General features: G+C 38.2%; 1 protein-coding gene and 1 long non-coding RNA gene across 21 annotated transcripts in view; one reads left to right on the plus strand and one right to left on the minus strand.

The window, feature by feature from the left end:
* DAB1 (DAB adaptor protein 1) overlaps positions 1–17,181 on the minus strand; it is a 790,680-nt gene that overhangs the window by 192,842 nt on the left and 580,657 nt on the right. For 19 of the 20 annotated variants that reach the window (XM_078392919.1, XM_078392917.1, XM_020789863.3 and 16 more), the window contains one exon: positions 7,922–8,123. The exons of the other annotated variant lie outside the window; for it this stretch is intronic. In XM_078392919.1, coding sequence (XP_078249045.1) covers positions 7,922–7,988 — 67 coding nt within the window. In that variant the 5' untranslated portion in view covers positions 7,989–8,123. The remainder of the gene's footprint in view (positions 1–7,921; positions 8,124–17,181) is intronic. 20 annotated transcript variants of the gene reach the window in all.
* The window catches only part of LOC144589063 (uncharacterized), a 437,419-nt gene that overhangs the window by 37,040 nt on the left and 383,198 nt on the right, over positions 1–17,181 (plus strand). The gene's annotated exons all lie outside the window — the stretch shown is intronic.

Here is a 17,181-nt window from a genome sequence, read left to right on the forward strand (position 1 = left end):
GGATCGAAGATGACTGTGCCCACTGCCCTTTTAAAATCCCTCATTTGCTCCGTTCCCAGGGAATACCTTAGGAAGTTGACTAGGACTTTTTTCTGGCAACTGGGAAGAACGGGAAAAATAAAAGTAAAACAGAGCACTCAGGTTTTCAGATTGTTGCCAGTGCCCTTACATCCTGCTGCATCATCCAGTCTATGACCTGGCTTTGCTGTTCACAAAGAACCAGAAATGCACAAGTACCATCATGAATCCAGTCAAGGATTAGGTTGGAGTGATATCAAAAGAGGACACAGTGGGTCACTCTCAATCTATCAGACTTTTATTTCAAGCTGAAAGATGGTTGAGGGACTCTTGCACATTCCTAATTATATCCACCACCACTGAGCAACATATATCAGCTGCACTGCTCACATGAATGCAAGGTATGAGACCACGTCTACAATGTACAAAGCATAAGAAATTCAGCAGTCTTCCTAGCTAATATTTCTGTGCTTGAGACTGACAAATAAACATGCACATCTTGCAGAGAAGCAGATAAGAGCAAGGTGCAATTAGGAGAGGCTTTCACCTGTAATCTCATGGGATACAGTAAAAGTGCAGAACAGTTAATTAAAGACACAGGAGACTTCCACTTTGAAGCTCTTTCCCTGTAAGCAATACCCAAGCTTGTAGTGCTATTGTAGTTTAATTTTTTTTTTGAAAATCACCACAAATTATATTGGAAAACAGAATTAAAAGCACCACAAAAAACACTGCAGTCCAGTAATTTATTGCCACATGGAATATCCATAAAGAGTTGGCGAACAGGAACGCAATTCCAGAAACATTAGTATGTAAGCAAAATGTTGTTTTGGGTTTTGGTAATAATTAAAATCAAAGGACACTGGCCACAGATCACAGGCCATTATCTCCCAGTATGAAACAAACCATCACTCATTAAATTCCTAAATCAATAAAGCCAAGGTATTTTAACCAAAGTAGATTTAAAATCTTCTTACACCAAAGCATTTTTAACTAGTTTGTTCAACAAGGCAACACATCTGTCTGTAATCCCATTTTCCCCTTACATTTTCTAGCCACAATCTTACAAATAAACCTAATCATGTAGAGACAGTCCCATTGTTGATATTTGGGCAGCCTTAAAAAGATTCTGTGCTAAACAGGAAATTCCAGATTAGATGGATATCTGTAGATTAACATTTTCACAATGTTAAGGAAACTTCAAAGAAAGAAATACCAGTCTCACACCTGAAAGAAAACTCCTTGTACCTGTTCCCATTGGCCAAGCCTATTCTGTTCAAGTACTATGTACAAAAGGAGACAATCCACCTCTTCTTTTTACGTGGACAGGGGTAAGCAGCAGCAGAAAGTTCTTCACCAGGAGGAAATAAAGACAACATATTATGGCAGAGGAAACTTGGCCTGTGGTGTTTGAAAAGCTCCCTCCTTGCACACATATTCAGTAGTCACTTAGAAGCGCAAGATCTCACAGTTCCCACCCACCCTGGGCAAACTGTGAGCATTCGACAATGTGGAATAATTGGTTATGCATGCCAGGTCTGCATCCTCCTCCAGGATAAGGTTTGCCATTGGTTGGTAGTTAACCACCAGCCTTGGGTCCAGGTTAGGTTTTTTAAGGAGTGGTTGAATTACCGCCTCTTTCAAGGTGGTATGGACCACTCCCTCTCTCAAAGAGGCATTCACAGTCTCCTGGACCCAGGTGCGAACCCCCCTGGCAGATCTTCCAATTAGCCAAGATGGGCAAGGGTTGAGCGGAGTGGTGGCAGAATGGACAGATCCAAGCACCCTGTCCACATCCTCAGGTCTCAACAACTAGAGTGGTCTTAAGTGACTAGACAGGCGGGATATGAATAAATAAATAAATAAATAAATAAATAAATAAATAAATAAACAAACAAACAAACAAATAAATAAATAAATAAATAAATAAATAAATAAATAAATAAGTGAAACTCATCCATTAATATTTGACCTAAGCATGGCACACTGGACACATCCTTTGATTTTGTAGTAATGGTGGAGTCCAACCCACTGCAAATCTGAGCGATTTCCCCCTCAAAATGAATGGCAAACTCATCACAGCGAGCTGATGAGCAGTCCGGGACCTCCACCAGATTTCCAGTTGAAGAAGATCCCAGACCACCTGAAACAGCTCTGCTGGATGACATTATGAGGAAGCAATATGGTTGGAGAAATACTGCCGTTTCGCCAGCCGTATTGCCACGGAATAGGCCCGATAATGGGCTGTAAATCGTGTTCATGCACATGGTTAAAACCTCCCTAAGTCCCACACTACAGTACCAGTCTGTGGGTTTTAGGGCACTGTATATAGCATCTAAGTATTGCATTCTTCTCTCAGCAGGTATCTATGAACTAGGAAAACCTAATGAACATTTGCTACAGAAAGACTGCCATTTCATATTATCCTCTTCTTTGAAAGGATAAAAATAAGCCACTGGAATGTGATCTGTTACTATTCCAATCAATAAATGGGTTACATCTCCCAATCATAGCCGCCCCAAGTAGACATGGTCTAGAGGGGCATGGTATAAATAAATAAATAAATAAATAAATAAATAAATAAATAAATAAATAAATAAATCACGAGGGAAGTACTCATATAAAGTGTTGCCCTGAAACTCATGATCAATTTTACCATGACTCTTTGTGTTGGATATATGCCCTATTCCATCTGTGTAATTTGCTGGAGAGTTCAAACCTTTGTATTTCTAAATCAACAACCTTTTTTCTTGGGAATAAAAATTTCCATTGGGTAACAAACTAGGTGATTACTAACATAACTTCAGGTGCCTTACTTGCTAGATACCATTGATGGCAGTTAATGAACCTGAAAAATACACATTTTCCCAAAATGTCCATTTCACACTGCACTAGACTAGGGCTTATTTGTTGATATATACATTGTGACACACAATCCAATGGAAACTAAATGGGGCAAGAATCAACTTTTTTTCCTCTCTTTTAGTGCACAGTATGTGAGTAGTAAATAACTGCTTTAGAATTATATATACAGCTGAGGAGCTTTTCTTTTTCTTGTTTCTTTTTTTAAGAAAATCTCATTCTGCTGAAATCCATTCTACTTGGCTGACCATGACTCAAGGAACTGGTGCTTCGACTTTTGATAAAGAACACAGTTTGTTCTGTGTACAAGGACTGATATCTCCTGTGTTTCAATCTATTTTGCTTAATGGGGATGTTAATGACAGTAACAATCTCAGCAGTCTTACATACAAACAGTCCTTCTGTTATTTAATAAAGAAAAATTAAAATCTAAGGAAGCAGTGATTTTGAGCCCAGTTTGTTGTAGTATGAGTGGCACAGTATGAAGCTTCTTTGCCTGCGCCAGTTTAAAAAATTTCCAATTGCAGATATTTTATGATTTAGGGTTAAAAATTCATCTCACTACAAATAGTATTTTGTAAAACACTCTCAATAATATTTTTTATTCTATTTTTAATGTAGCTGCATATGTAATTATATATGAAGACCAATTATGCAACTTTAATTGCACATGTTTTCTCCCCTCTTGTAATGCTCTTTATTCACATCTTCATGTACATGAAATCTCGTTTGTACAAGATCTAGTTTGCTTGGAAAACAGTATTCTGCCAATCAAAAGATTGAAATACAACCAGAATTTGGTCTATTAGTTTTCTTTGTATAATTAAATACAATTCTGCAACATGAACATTAAAATATTTTTTTCTGTCTTACAGCTCATTTGCTAATCATACTCAATCAGACAAGGCACCATAGGTTCTCTCTTTCACAATTTAAGTGCCACACATAGAATGATTTTTTCCTTCTATATGGCATCATCCTTTTATTAATTAATTTAAATAATATTTTGTATTCTCCAGCTGTCACACATATTAATTTGTGGAACAACATTTTCCATTAACTAATCAAAGATCTCTAAAAATTTAACCATAAAAGTACTGACACCTTCTTGTGTATTTTAACAAACTGCCCTATAGGCCATTCTACTTGCAACTGGAGCTTCAAGTTATGACTGGAAAAAAGGTGGGTAAAAAGGTGGGGAATTTAGATTACTAACTGTTGGTCAGGGAAGAGGCTGCTTCTTTCGCCCCAACGGTTAGAGAGTTTGTGTCGGAGGAGGCTTCGGACTGCCTGGTGCTGCTTTCTGCTTCTGAGTGAGCACATACAGAGTTTTGCAGGGTTGGTTTGGGCTGGGGGGGTTATGTTTATGTGCTGTGATTTTTTTTTTGGTGTTTGTTTTTCAGCCCCAGTGCATTCGGATGGGGCTTGCTCTGTTTTTGTATGTGTGTCTGTGTTTTTTCAGCCGCAGCGCATTCCGAAGTGGTTTGCTCTGTTTTATGCGTGTGTGGTTTTTTTTTCAGCCCCAGCGCGTTCCCATGGGGCTTGCGCTCTCTCTCTCTCTCTCTCTCTCCCTCTGTGTGTGTGTGTGTGTTTGTGTCTGTGTCTGTGTGTGTTTTCGGCCCCAGCCCATTCCGATGGGGCTTGCTATATCGATTTTTGTTTGTTTGTTTTTTGATTTTTTTTCAGCCCCAACGCATTCCAATGGGGCTTCATTTTTTGTTTGTTTTTGGTGATTTTTTTTCAGGTTACGACCATGTTCTGTAATGGATTAAGTTCATAAATGGAGGCACCACTGTATATATAACAGTGACACAGCAAATCCTAGGTTCTCCACAGTCACATGAAATGAAATTCAGGACTAGCTTAAAGCATAGTTACTTAGAGGTTACTTACCTACTATAAGGATTAAAGTTTATTTAATCTAAATTACGCATATAGAACATAATGGATTATATTGTAGGTTTAGGGAATATGTCTATATGGTGTCTTTACGAATAATCCACATGTGTACAGCAGGTGTTACTATTCTGCCTTACACCTACTGAGATTCTGTCTCAAACTATCTAGTTCTTTTGTTTCTGGTGTTTTTTTAAAGTTATGGCCTGTATAAATAAATCTAAGCAGTATGAAGCCACATACAAGCAATTTGCTGTTAGATGTAAAGAACGTTGCCCTGCTCATTAAAGAGAATAAGGAATCATCTACATCCTCAGATCTCCGTGTGGCATTGTTATGGTCCACATTTCTCATTCACTATGAGCACAGGACACAAAAACACTAGTTTACAAATCTTCATAAGTACTTTAAAAAGTGCCATACATACTTGATTCAAAATTAATGATATTAATTTGCAGTAACACATTGTCAACAATTTACATTAAAGGATATACTATGCTAAGACTTGGTAGAAAATTAAAGATTTCTCTAATTTTAAACTAACCAAACAGAGCCAAAGAAATGTTATACTAATATATATCTGAAGAGACACACAGATAGAAGGAAGAAGCACGCCCCCCCTTCATTACTGCAGCAAACACATACATCTTTTCCCTATGCCAAGAAATCATGATGGCTTTGTTCCTGAGAATTATGTGCAGAAGGAGGGTGGGAAACACTGCCACTTGCCACTCCATACCCTTCAGTTGCCCTCACTATAACCAGTTCTGCATCTACCAGCCAGCTTCCACATGGCCATTCTGCTATTCCAGAGAGAGAGTCTGAGAAAATTGGTTTTGCAATAGTGAAAAGAGCAAGTGCACAGTAGGAGATGATATTTTGCTGGCCCTTGCCAAGTACATAGAGTAATTCTTCTGATGATTTATTCCACCACACCTGTAGTGTACAGGAGAGCTCTGTAAAATGCAGTCTCAGAAAGGGCAAAGCAGATTTGTGTATTGTAAAGATATAGAGTTACGTACATTTCCACTGTACATATTAAGTCATAAAAGATGATGCAAATAACCTGAGCCTTCTTCTTGTATTAACTGTGTAAAGGGGATGATGTGCACAGAAAAGTTCAGTGGGGCTGTGCTGCTAGCCCCGCCCCCACAGCCAGTTAGATAATTACCATTAGATGGACTACCACTTCTAACTCCTTGTTGCTGAGAAAGCTTTAATTAGAAGTGCAAGCAGTGCTTCTGAAATAATAAACCTTTTGTGGGATTCTGAATCAGCTGAATTTGTCTTCTCCTTACAAACCTTAAACAACCTATAGGTGTGATAGCTTTGGTATGAGTGATCTTTGCATGCACAGAATAGACACAATATCAGAATTCTGGAACAAGAGAATTCATCGTTCAATGGCAAATCAAGGCCAAGATCTTATATACTTTGATATTCCCAATTACTATACACAGATGCGAAGACTGAACAATGAAAAGAGCTAATGGGCGAAAACGATTCATCTGAAATGTAGTGTTGGAAGAAAGCTTTACGGGTGCTGTGAACTACCAGAAAGACAAATAAGTAGATTCCAAATCAAATCAAATCTCACTAAAAGCTAAAATGACTATACTGAGGCTGTCACAATTGGCAGACATCATGAGAATACACCTTCACTGGAAAAGACAGTAGTGTTGGAAAAGTGGAAGGCATTAACAAAAGAGGAAGGCCTAACTTGAGATAGACTGACTCAGTAAAGAAACCATAGCCTTCAGTCTGCAAGACCTGGTAAAGCCTGTTAATGATATGACATTTTGGAGATCATTAATTCATAAAGTCACCATACATTTGCAATAACTTGATGGTAGATAACAACATATCACAAAGCAAGGGTAACACATTAAAGATAATCTGCCAGCAACACATTTTAAAAAAGAAAGACCATTTTTGTTAATGGTCATTAAGTTAATTCTTAAATGATATTTAGAGTTTACAATGTAAGACAGCACAGATGAACAACTAATATGACACCCAGCACAGGCTGATCTAAACACAGAGGGAGACTTCCACTGAAGCAAACAGCTGACATGAGAAGCTGGGAGCCTGTCCACTCCTTTCAGCATTTTTATGTGGAAACATGAATTGGGGTGAAACTGTCCATTTACAGCAGAAGCAGGAAGCATGACCCTGATTCTGATTTAGCTTTATGACATCAGCACATAGACAAAATTGTCTATGTGCTACAATGTCATTCTGCCCATGAATGATTGTGTCCCTTGTAGTCTCCTGAGCTCACGGGTTGACTGGTTTTGGCATGGGGGTGGTTTATTGTCTAGCATGGAGAGGTGTTATGGTCCCAACCAAAGGGACAATGGCCCGGGGGATAGCTGTAGAGGTGCTGTGTTTTATTCTCCCTGTGTTTTACAATCAGTGCACGGCTGATTGTTTGTTGTGCACTTTTTAAATTGCATTTTGTGTGTTTTGACCACACAGTATGTTTTATGAATTGTTTGTATATTTTGAACTGTATTTTGTCTGTTTTAGCCATGGATATGTTTTGTGGGCTGGTCATCTGACCGTAATAAATAAATTATTCATTAATGATTGCTTGTGATCCTTTAGTAAAGCCAAATGAGGAAATAAGGTGCTAAAACAGCAAAGAAGGACTAATTTTTGTGAACAGCATTGAAAAATGATACATAGAGGAGATATTTAAGGCCTCCAAAGTATCGCTTCACACAACCAATCCTTGCATGGAATCATTCTGCACTGCACTATTTATATGGGAATTCTGCCCCCTCTGTGCCATAATGTTCCACCATTAGTGTTTTTTTAAAGGGGTTATGTGGAATCTTTGTGCCGTTTTTTGTGCGTTTTAGAAGATGAATGCTTGCTGGCGTTTAGTTCTCCTTTTTTTAATTTATTTTGTTTTGGTGTAAAGGTGGGAGGGATTTTCAGAGGCTGCAAACACGGATGGCATTTGCTGTCCCTTGGTTGTGTGTTGTGCCCAGCCATGGGCAAAGGGGATTCAGAAAAGGAACATCCATCAGTAAATCCAGTATATAATTAAATCAGTAGATGGTTTTCTAAAATAGCAATCAATCACAGTAAAATTAAAACAAAATCTCTAACAAATTGTGGGTTTCAGGATATTTCCTACCTTTCTTCTTAGAATCTTTCTTTGTGCTGGTTTTAACAGCCACTTGAAGTTCTGTCTCAGTTGACATCCTATTGTATCCTTAGTCCTCTTCACACAGATCCAGTATCTCGGCCACGCTCATTTAGAACAACTCTCCAAGAGAATAACAACCTTTTCAGATACTAGAATCCTGGTGGTTCATTTCATTCACCCTTTTGGACTTCTGGAAGGAAAAAAAAACACACAATATAACAATGAGTTAAGCTAGGTTCTGGGAAAGATGAAGCTACAAGGTTATTTGCTGAAGACTATTAGCAAGTCTTGTTATTTGTTGAAATGCCTCTTCCCAAAAAATATCTACCCAATCAACCCAGGCCTTATTATTTGTGGATGCCTACTCCAAGGGAAATAATCCATAATTAGTGTTCTGGCAGTTTAATCAATGGGATCCTCAATGTGGAACAAACTTCCTTTAGAGACCAGACTAGCCCCCTTCCAACTTTCAGATGATTACTAAAGATAGAACTACTTAGGGAGGCATGCGGCAACATTCAATGTTAATTTTTCATTACCCATATATGTGGTTTGGATTTGACATTTTATTATTATTTATGTATTATTTGCTATATACTGTATTGCGCATTTGTTTATTCTGTTATGGTTCTGTAATTTGGTTTGAGTTAGGGTCACCTTTTTTGTTTTTGTTAATATCTAGGTTGTTGAGGGTATCTCCTCTGATTATTTTTAAATTTTGGTCATATGGTTTGTTTCAGCTTATGCAAACTGCTCTGAGTAGTGATTTCACTAAATCAGACAGTTTATAAGCTTTATAAATAACATGAAATAAATATATTGCCGACTGCGGCTGAATCACTTATTGCAACTGAACCTGAAATCACTCATCTAGTTCTACTGCTAAAAAGCACTTCAGATTTTCTGTACCTTTTAAGATCTGTAAATTTGTTTGAAGCTTCAGCATCTTTTCATTCCACTGGTCCTTGCTTTTTCTCGGTGCCATTTTTCCTTCTCATTCACTAATGTGACTACTCTAATTTAATCTCAGTGTTGTGAAAACTCTATAAATGAATCTTCAAAGGTTGATAGCTCGCACAAACATTGAAAATAATTTGTTGTTCAGTAATCTTTTATATAGCGTAATTACTTTTGCAGTAATAAGTAATGTAGCTAGAGGTTATAAAATTACTTTCTAGGTTTTGCTTAACTATAATTCGTATTGATAATTATATAGATATAATTAGTACTTATTGATTTTCAATAACTATTTCAATGGCATTTCAAGGTACAGTATTTTAAGGCATTTTAGATGTTTTATGATGGTCTGTCAATCCTAAACAGCTAGTGAAGCAATCTTTAGTTTTTGTATTTTTAAAAATACTTCCACACAGCAATACTAGAATTGGACACTAGAAAGAACCAGAGATTTCCCTGTATTTTTCTGGCCTACTTGGAGCAAAAACATAAATTGGTAATTACAAGTTACTTGAGTCTCCAAAGCAACAGTAACCACAACCTAGCCGCAGAAAAATGACGAATAATACAGTGAGTTCCTTTAGAATGTAACTTTCATAACTCAACTTTACAAAATAATTTTACTTGCCAGCTGCAGACAGGCAGAAGATGCACTGAGTACTCCTTCTTCTTTCAACAGCTAAGTGCATTTCTACTGTGGATGCCAAGTACAATTTGTGCCACCCCTCCCCTGCCAGCCACAATAAATGCCTAAATACTATTTCTTCCTGCCTAAGTGTACTAGGCTAGTGTTTAAATAATTAGTTTGTCATCTAATCTGTTTGGTTGAGTTTTTAAAAAATGATAATGATTTGGCTGCCACTCTGGCATGTTAGATGTAATATGATGAATTATCAAAACAATAACATGATCAGACACACTTTGAGACTTAAGAAAGAGAAGGATAAGAAAAAAGAGATATATTAAAATAACAAGAGTTACCAGGGATCTGTAAGGTACCAAACAGTCATGAAACAACATAAATGAGAACTTTTGTTGATTTTGTCTTCTTTCTGTTTTTTGATAGTTTGGCAATGTCAAATTGACTTTAAGGAAAAATGTGAAACTAAGGAATATTCAGTTAATAATCACTATTAGTATATTTTAGCCACTGTCCTTCAGTGTGTGATCTGTCTGCTTGTTATCCAATTCAAAAGGAAAAAAATGTCAGTCTAGCAGTTTGAATTCTAATCTCTTTATGCAATATGGGTTGTGGTTCTATTTGCACAGCAAACATCACAATTCATAAAATTATACATTTTCTTATTTGAGTAAGTGTTCAGAATACATTATCTAGCATTTCCAATTTATTGTTTTAATTTATTTCATCAATATTTGCATGTTGGAGAGTTCACCTGTTCACCTCTGAGCAGAAATGGGTAAGATTCACAGTTTTGGGGGTTGGTGGGGGAAGGCCTGTGGAGGCTATGGCAAACAAAACTCTGAAACTAACATTCAGGGATCATCCATTTACAATTATCACAGAAGCAGACAGATATTTCCACTAACATATCCACACACACCCCATCATGTTATATATGGCAGAAACACTCAGAGAAAGTAAATAGTTCAATATATAAAATAAAGAGTAGGCAGAAATCAGCATGATGAATTACAAACATTCTAAAAACTGAGATATTCCAACCATTCTTCATTGGACATGGTTTCCTCACTACGCCAGATGCCCTTTTCTTGACACACTCTTATGTGTCAATGTTAAATCTGGTAACACATTAAAAGTTTTACGCGGTGCCCCAGAGTGGATACGGTGCACCAAACATGGACTGACTAATTCAGAACAGAGTGGATCAATTACTTCCTGCTGACAACATAAAGTTGAACAGTGCTTCATGGTGTACCATGCATTGTACAAAAAAGGTATACCGGTAGGAAAGACTTCAGTTATAAGCCACAAAGTACACAGAGGTCATAGATCTCAGGGTGGGTGTCTTGTTCAATTTGGATGGTTACAGCAGAAACAGATCAGGTTATGATGAGCAGAGTATCTGAGCCTCATTTTGAGAAACAATATTTATGCCAAACTATATTGTTGACGGGCACATTACACTTATGTAGTATTTTATTATGAAAATATTACGACTGAACATGCAGACTGTCAAGATGCTGCTTAGAATTGTTTTGTTGTTGTTTAGTCGTTAAGTCGTGTCCAACTCTTTGTGACCCCATGGACCAGAGCATGCCAGGCCCTCCTGTCTTCCACTGCCTCCCAGAGTTTGGTCAGATTCATGTTGGTAGCTTCAGTGACACTGTCCAACCATCTCGTCTTCTGTCGTCTCCTTCTCCTCTTGCCTTCACACTTTCCTAACATCAAGGTCTTTTCCAAGGAGTATTCTCTTCTCATGAGACGGCCAAAGTATTGGAGCCTCAGCTTCAGGATCTATCCTTCCAGTGAGCACTCGGGGTTGGCTGCCTTCAAAATGGATAAGTTTGTTCTCTTTGCAGTCCAGGGGACTCCAAAGAATTAGAATTGTTACATAGATATAAGTATTTTCCAAGGCTGAAAACTCATGGTTAACGGGGAAAAATAATGAACAGAGCAAGCCTTCCCCACCCCCCAATGCCCACAATCAGAACAGCAGGTAAATACTGTAGCTTTACTCTTCTCCACTCTGCCTGGTAAGAACTATTTTTATGTTGCTTTCTCTTCTTCAAGGTTCAGCACCTTCCCCAAGGTGTCCCAAATGTTACATTTTGGAGGAGTTGCTGTGGATACAATTTGCCTTTACTGGAAAAGTAGAAAAGTAAATAAACGAGGGCAGTTTTGTACTGAACTTCAGTTGAGAGGAGAAGCTAATGCTACATCATGATTTGTTATCCAAACTCCCATGAAAATGGTTTCTATTTTTCTGCCTTTTTTTTCTCAGAGCCCTTTGGAAGATGTTTTAGGGAAACTATAGAGCTTGCCATAGCAATGCAAGGAGGCAGCAGATGTCATGTTTGCTTTTTGCTATATCACTATCTCTTTATCAATCTGCAGACCACAGGGCTGCTCACCCTTCCTTCCTGATCAGAAAAGCCCCCTGGGAGAAGTTACAGCATGGTGTCTTTCCCTGGGCTTTAAGTAAAGTACAGGATAGCTTCCAACTACTACGAGGATGATTTCACTTGAAAGATAGCATGCTTATACTTATCTCGTATGTGCAGTAAGCACACCCTGTCCATGCAAATGTCTTTCTTCCTTTCTGAAAGAAAGGAATTTCTTTTGAGTCAAACAGAAGGAGAATTCTTTTAAAAGTTTCATGGAAGAAATTTTCAGCATATTACTAGATGATAGTAAATGCTTGAGGCAGCCTATTCCACCATCTACTGTGAAATGCTACAGCACAGTATGTAACAGAAAGGTCAGAAACCATTTGAAAATAAACAAATATCTGAACTAGCACAAAAGTTAGAACAATTTCTGGAAGAACTTTCAGGTCACATTGGGCTCTTCCATTACTAACAACACTACTCTTGCTATACCACTCTATATTTCTGACTTCGGCATTTAGCCTCTTGCCTCCACCAATAGCTCTCAAGCTACACAAACTTTCTTGATGCCTCCCTTGCATCCTGCCTGATCCCTACATCTTAAACACAGCCTGAATTGAGATTTTCCAGCACAGAATAACCTTGTATTACCTATTACAAATTGCTTTTAGAACACAGCTGCCACCTTCTGACAGCTGCCTTGGCAAGACCCAGAATTCCTAAAATACACCTAGCCCCACCTTTCTTCCTGGGCATGAGTACTCTGTTCATGGATAGAGTCTCCCCTTTTCCCTGTGCATCACCTCCCAGCCCACTATGAAGCCCAGAGCTAGCGACTGGGGCTGCAAAAGACACCATAAGGAGATGAGTAGAAAATCTGATTTCACCAGATGACTTGCAAGAGCCTGCATCTGGGTGTAATTCAATGTATGTAGTGACTAAATTCCAACCAAGACTCCTGACATCTCAGTTGCCGACAATGGTTCAGGAAACCCAGTTCTATAATTTAGCAGATTAAAGCTTCTCAACACTAGAGGATGATTTGACAATTTAAATCGCTTATTGAAGCTAAGTCTGTAAAACCACTTGCCCTTTTGAAATGCAGTCTCTTTCAACATTTTGAAATGCTTCAATAACACTACATGGCTATGCACAATTTGAATTGATTTAATATTCTTTTAGTATGTCAGGGTTTGTGTATGGTTCTTTTTAATGAGCTCTTCAGATCTGTATGTGAATTATGCAACTTCTAAGGACACATCTTCAAAGTCTTGTTCAATTGATTTAAAAGTACAAAGTTTCTGCCTCCTCTCCCAGAAACCCAAATAAATAAATCAAACCTCCAAAACAACACATAAACAACTCAAAATTAAACCTACCAATTCTAAAGCCATTGACGTTCCAGATGGGCTGTAAATTATCTTGCTTAGTAGGAAATGAAGATTAAATCTATTAAATGAAGTAAGGTGTTAACTAATTTAGAAACTTCTATAAATGCTGCAATTTAAATAGACAAAATTGCAGGAGTCATATAGTAAACATGGTCCTTGAGGAAACTAAAGGCATTAGGCACATATCTTTGATGGCTGTGTATCCATCTACTCAACAGAGTAAAACAAGAAACCAGTTTAACAGAATCATGGGATTGAAAATAGGCTGTGACTACAGTGGCAACTGGGGCTTGATTCACAGCCTCCTTCAAATTTCTGTTGGGTTTAAGTGACAACACAGAGACTGAGAATTGTTTTGGTGCCCATGTCCAAACCGACTCTTCTATCTGATGTGGGTTTGATCCACACCACAGCCCCTGCTTCCTTTCGTTCCAGTCTTTTACAATCACCACCTTTCCTTTTATGGTTCATTATAAAACCAGTGGGCTAAAAGTATTGCATGGAGCTAAGGAAATGTTTTTCAAAGTTCTCCATAAGATAGACATACATACGTGCATCCTGTGGAAACATAGTAGCCTGCTATAGTCACTGGAGTTGTTTCTATTTCATATCAACCTTTTCTTTTTCTCTGTGCAGAGATGATCTAGTGCTAGACTAGAATATCGATAAAATATAAGGCGATCTAGCACTAAACATAGTTTATTTTAAAAATTGACAAAATGTGTCAGGACGACTAGTAAGAAAAAACACGGGGGGGGGGATGCTGCCACTGTTCAAAATATCACACCAAGCCTGAAACGTCATCAGAATGCTACCCACAGTCACACCATTCATCTTTTTGGAGAATGAAATAATTGGTCACACAAGGAAATGTCTGTTCAAATATTCTAGTTTAAAAAAGTAGAATCCCCCAGCAGTAGAGAAAAAAAATTCAACGTCTGCAGCAGATTTGAACTGGCATGTGATCAGTAATTTTTTAAAATGCAAATTTGTCCATTTTATACCTATAGCAAATCCTACAATTTCTGACTATGCAGTCATACATAGCCTTAGTCTTTTTCCAATAAAGAGATATCAAAGGAAGATAAATTGTGCATCATTTCTTGCCATTGGTTCAAATATATGAAAGATACTTTCATTTTTTTTAAAAAAAAAATTAAGCCACAGAGGTCTGCATTAGCTCCCCCAATCAATAATGTTTTGGTATAGCAACCAGAATTTTGGCTGGGGGAATTCCTGCAAACCTATGGGGGCTGTAGTAAAAAAAAAAAGAGTATTACATGTTCATTGGCTATATACTACTAGTAGCCGGAAAAGAGAAATATTGGTCCTATACATACAATATACTTTATAGTCTCAGTGGAATACGGAAGAGGTACAATATGTGTGTGACTAATACACACACATCCGAATTGACTCAAAAATAATCACAACTAAGTGAATATACTCTATTCGGTTTTATATGTCCTCTTTGAGGGTCCTGTTTATAGTAGGCAGTCTGTATGTGCACAGTTAATCAGTTTGGCATCACCTTTAACTGTCATGATTTCACCTTTAAGAATTGTGGGATTTGCAATTTGATGAACTATTTACAATTTTCTGCTACAGAGCTCTAGTCTAGTTCTAATTCTGAAATGCAGACCAGCATGGTTATGAATCCCAGCATGTCATACAGACACATCTAAGTGGTATCAAGCTAATATAATTATGCAGTGTAGACACACCTGTCATGTCACTGCCCCCAGGCACCTCTGTCAGTTTACTTCACTGAGATTTTCAGAAGCAGGTATTACCATGAGGGTTTGTCTCACCCAAGAGACTACTACACTGTATGTAGGACTAGCTGATTGGTCTCTATGCAAAAGAATAAATGGACACAAATCAAACATCAGAAACGGTAATAATCAAGAAACAGGAGAACACTTCCACTTCCTGGGACTCTATGGCAATTGCCAGAAGGCAGTAATTATTGAATAAAGGGATTTCAAAGACAGATATTGAGGCAAAAATGCTGAATTACAACTGGTCAGGAACGTAAGCTCTGTTTTCTGCGGTTTGAACAAGGACATAAGGTTGTGTTGTTTTAACACACTAAATGCGTTAATCTCATAGCTGCAATGCTGCTTGGCTTATCTAAGAGCCACACTTTGTCATTGGCCACTGTTAAATAACGATCACAGGCTGTACATCTCTACACTCTATACTCTTAGTGTTTATATTTCACTTCCAACCACAACCATGTGTATATACAGCCACCAGATTAAAATAAACATTTCATGCATGCGATGACAGAATCATATGCCATTATAAACTATACAGTACCAGTAATGTTAGGATCAGACATAATCTTTTCTTGCCGTCTGTTGAAAAGTGATGTATAAATATTCTATGTAAATAAATGTTAGATATTTGATGGCAAAGGCTGGGTGCAGATATTTGCCTTCTCCAGAAAAAGATGAATCTGGAGCATTTCCAAAAACATTACAATAACAGCTATTACTAAAGCAGGGTAAAGACTACTCAAGAGCAAAAGGAGTTCACAGAATCCCTCAACTTCAGGGGGCAAAAACTCTAACCAGAACAGGCTATTTTTCTAGTCCTGGTGGAGTTTTCCTGACCACTGAAAGTATTTTTCCTCTGTCTAGATTGGATTTAATCAAACAGGGGAACAGCTCACTTTTTGGACTACTTAAATAATGCATAGGAGACTGTGAAAAAGCATTACCCTGTTCCATCCCCAAACTGGACTTTTTTGGTCCAATGGCAGGACTACTCATTTATGGGGACTGGCTGGAAGGATTTCTGTATGGATGGACAGATAGCTTTCAGGGAGATGACTCCAAGAAATGCAATCCTTTCCAGCATAATCAGACATTATCCTTTCTTGCCATCTGATTGCACCCTGTATCTCACCTTATTAGGCCTCATCCAATACACCACAAATTAAAGCAAAATAAAATGACAAAAAGAAGTCAGGCACAGCTTTAATGATTAACAGATTTACTATGACACAATCTTCCATAGGCAAAGGTTCATCAAGCAAGCACTAGCCTGGGAAGGTTCATGGCATAATACATTCTGTGCCACCAGACTTTGTTGCTCTTCTGCAATAGCCCCATACCTAACATGGTTATCCTTGTGGAAACAGACACCTGACCAGAGCTTGGAAAATTACATTTTTTGGATTATCTGGCTGGCCGACAAGCTGGACAAAGAACTGGGAGATTTGTAGTCAAAAGAATTAATGCCTGCTTCATTTTCATCTACTGTAGACACTTGGTTCAGCTTCTCACTGCCTATCCAGACTCAGATAAAAAAAGAAAGAAAAAAAAAAGAAAAAGAGCAGGATAATGGTGTCAACATAGGCCAGTGGTTTCCTGGAGTCTTCCCAGCCAAAAAAAAAGGGGGGGGCACCAACGCTGCTTCTCCTACTGTGCAGACAGGCATCCAGGGAGCAGAGCTGCAGATCCCCTTGGTGGTCTGGATCTGAGCCCAGGCAGGGCATTAGGCACAATCCCGGCATGCAAGGAGACCAGCAGGCCAAGGAGAGGGAGAGGGTGTTTGGCAGTGCCTTGGGGTGCCACAGTGCACAGATGAATAACCACTGACTTAGATCAAACCTCCAGACATTATTTCCAAAAATACTTGTGTAGATGTGAAAATGAACGGGGCACAAACTGAGCAACGCTGTGAGTGAAAGGCCAAGAAGCCAGATGGTGACGTCTGGACTATGTCTGAAAGACATTTTCCACACAGGACTAAGGGAAGCGCAACACTGTCCCACTGCAAAATGTGATAGCCAACAAAAAAAAAAAAAAATACTAAATAGTTCATCAAGGAAGAGGCCTATTCCAGTTACTGGCACAGACC

This window comes from Pogona vitticeps, chromosome 4 (assembly GCF_051106095.1).
Source record: "Pogona vitticeps strain Pit_001003342236 chromosome 4, PviZW2.1, whole genome shotgun sequence".
Taxonomy (NCBI): Eukaryota; Metazoa; Chordata; class Lepidosauria; order Squamata; family Agamidae; genus Pogona; species Pogona vitticeps.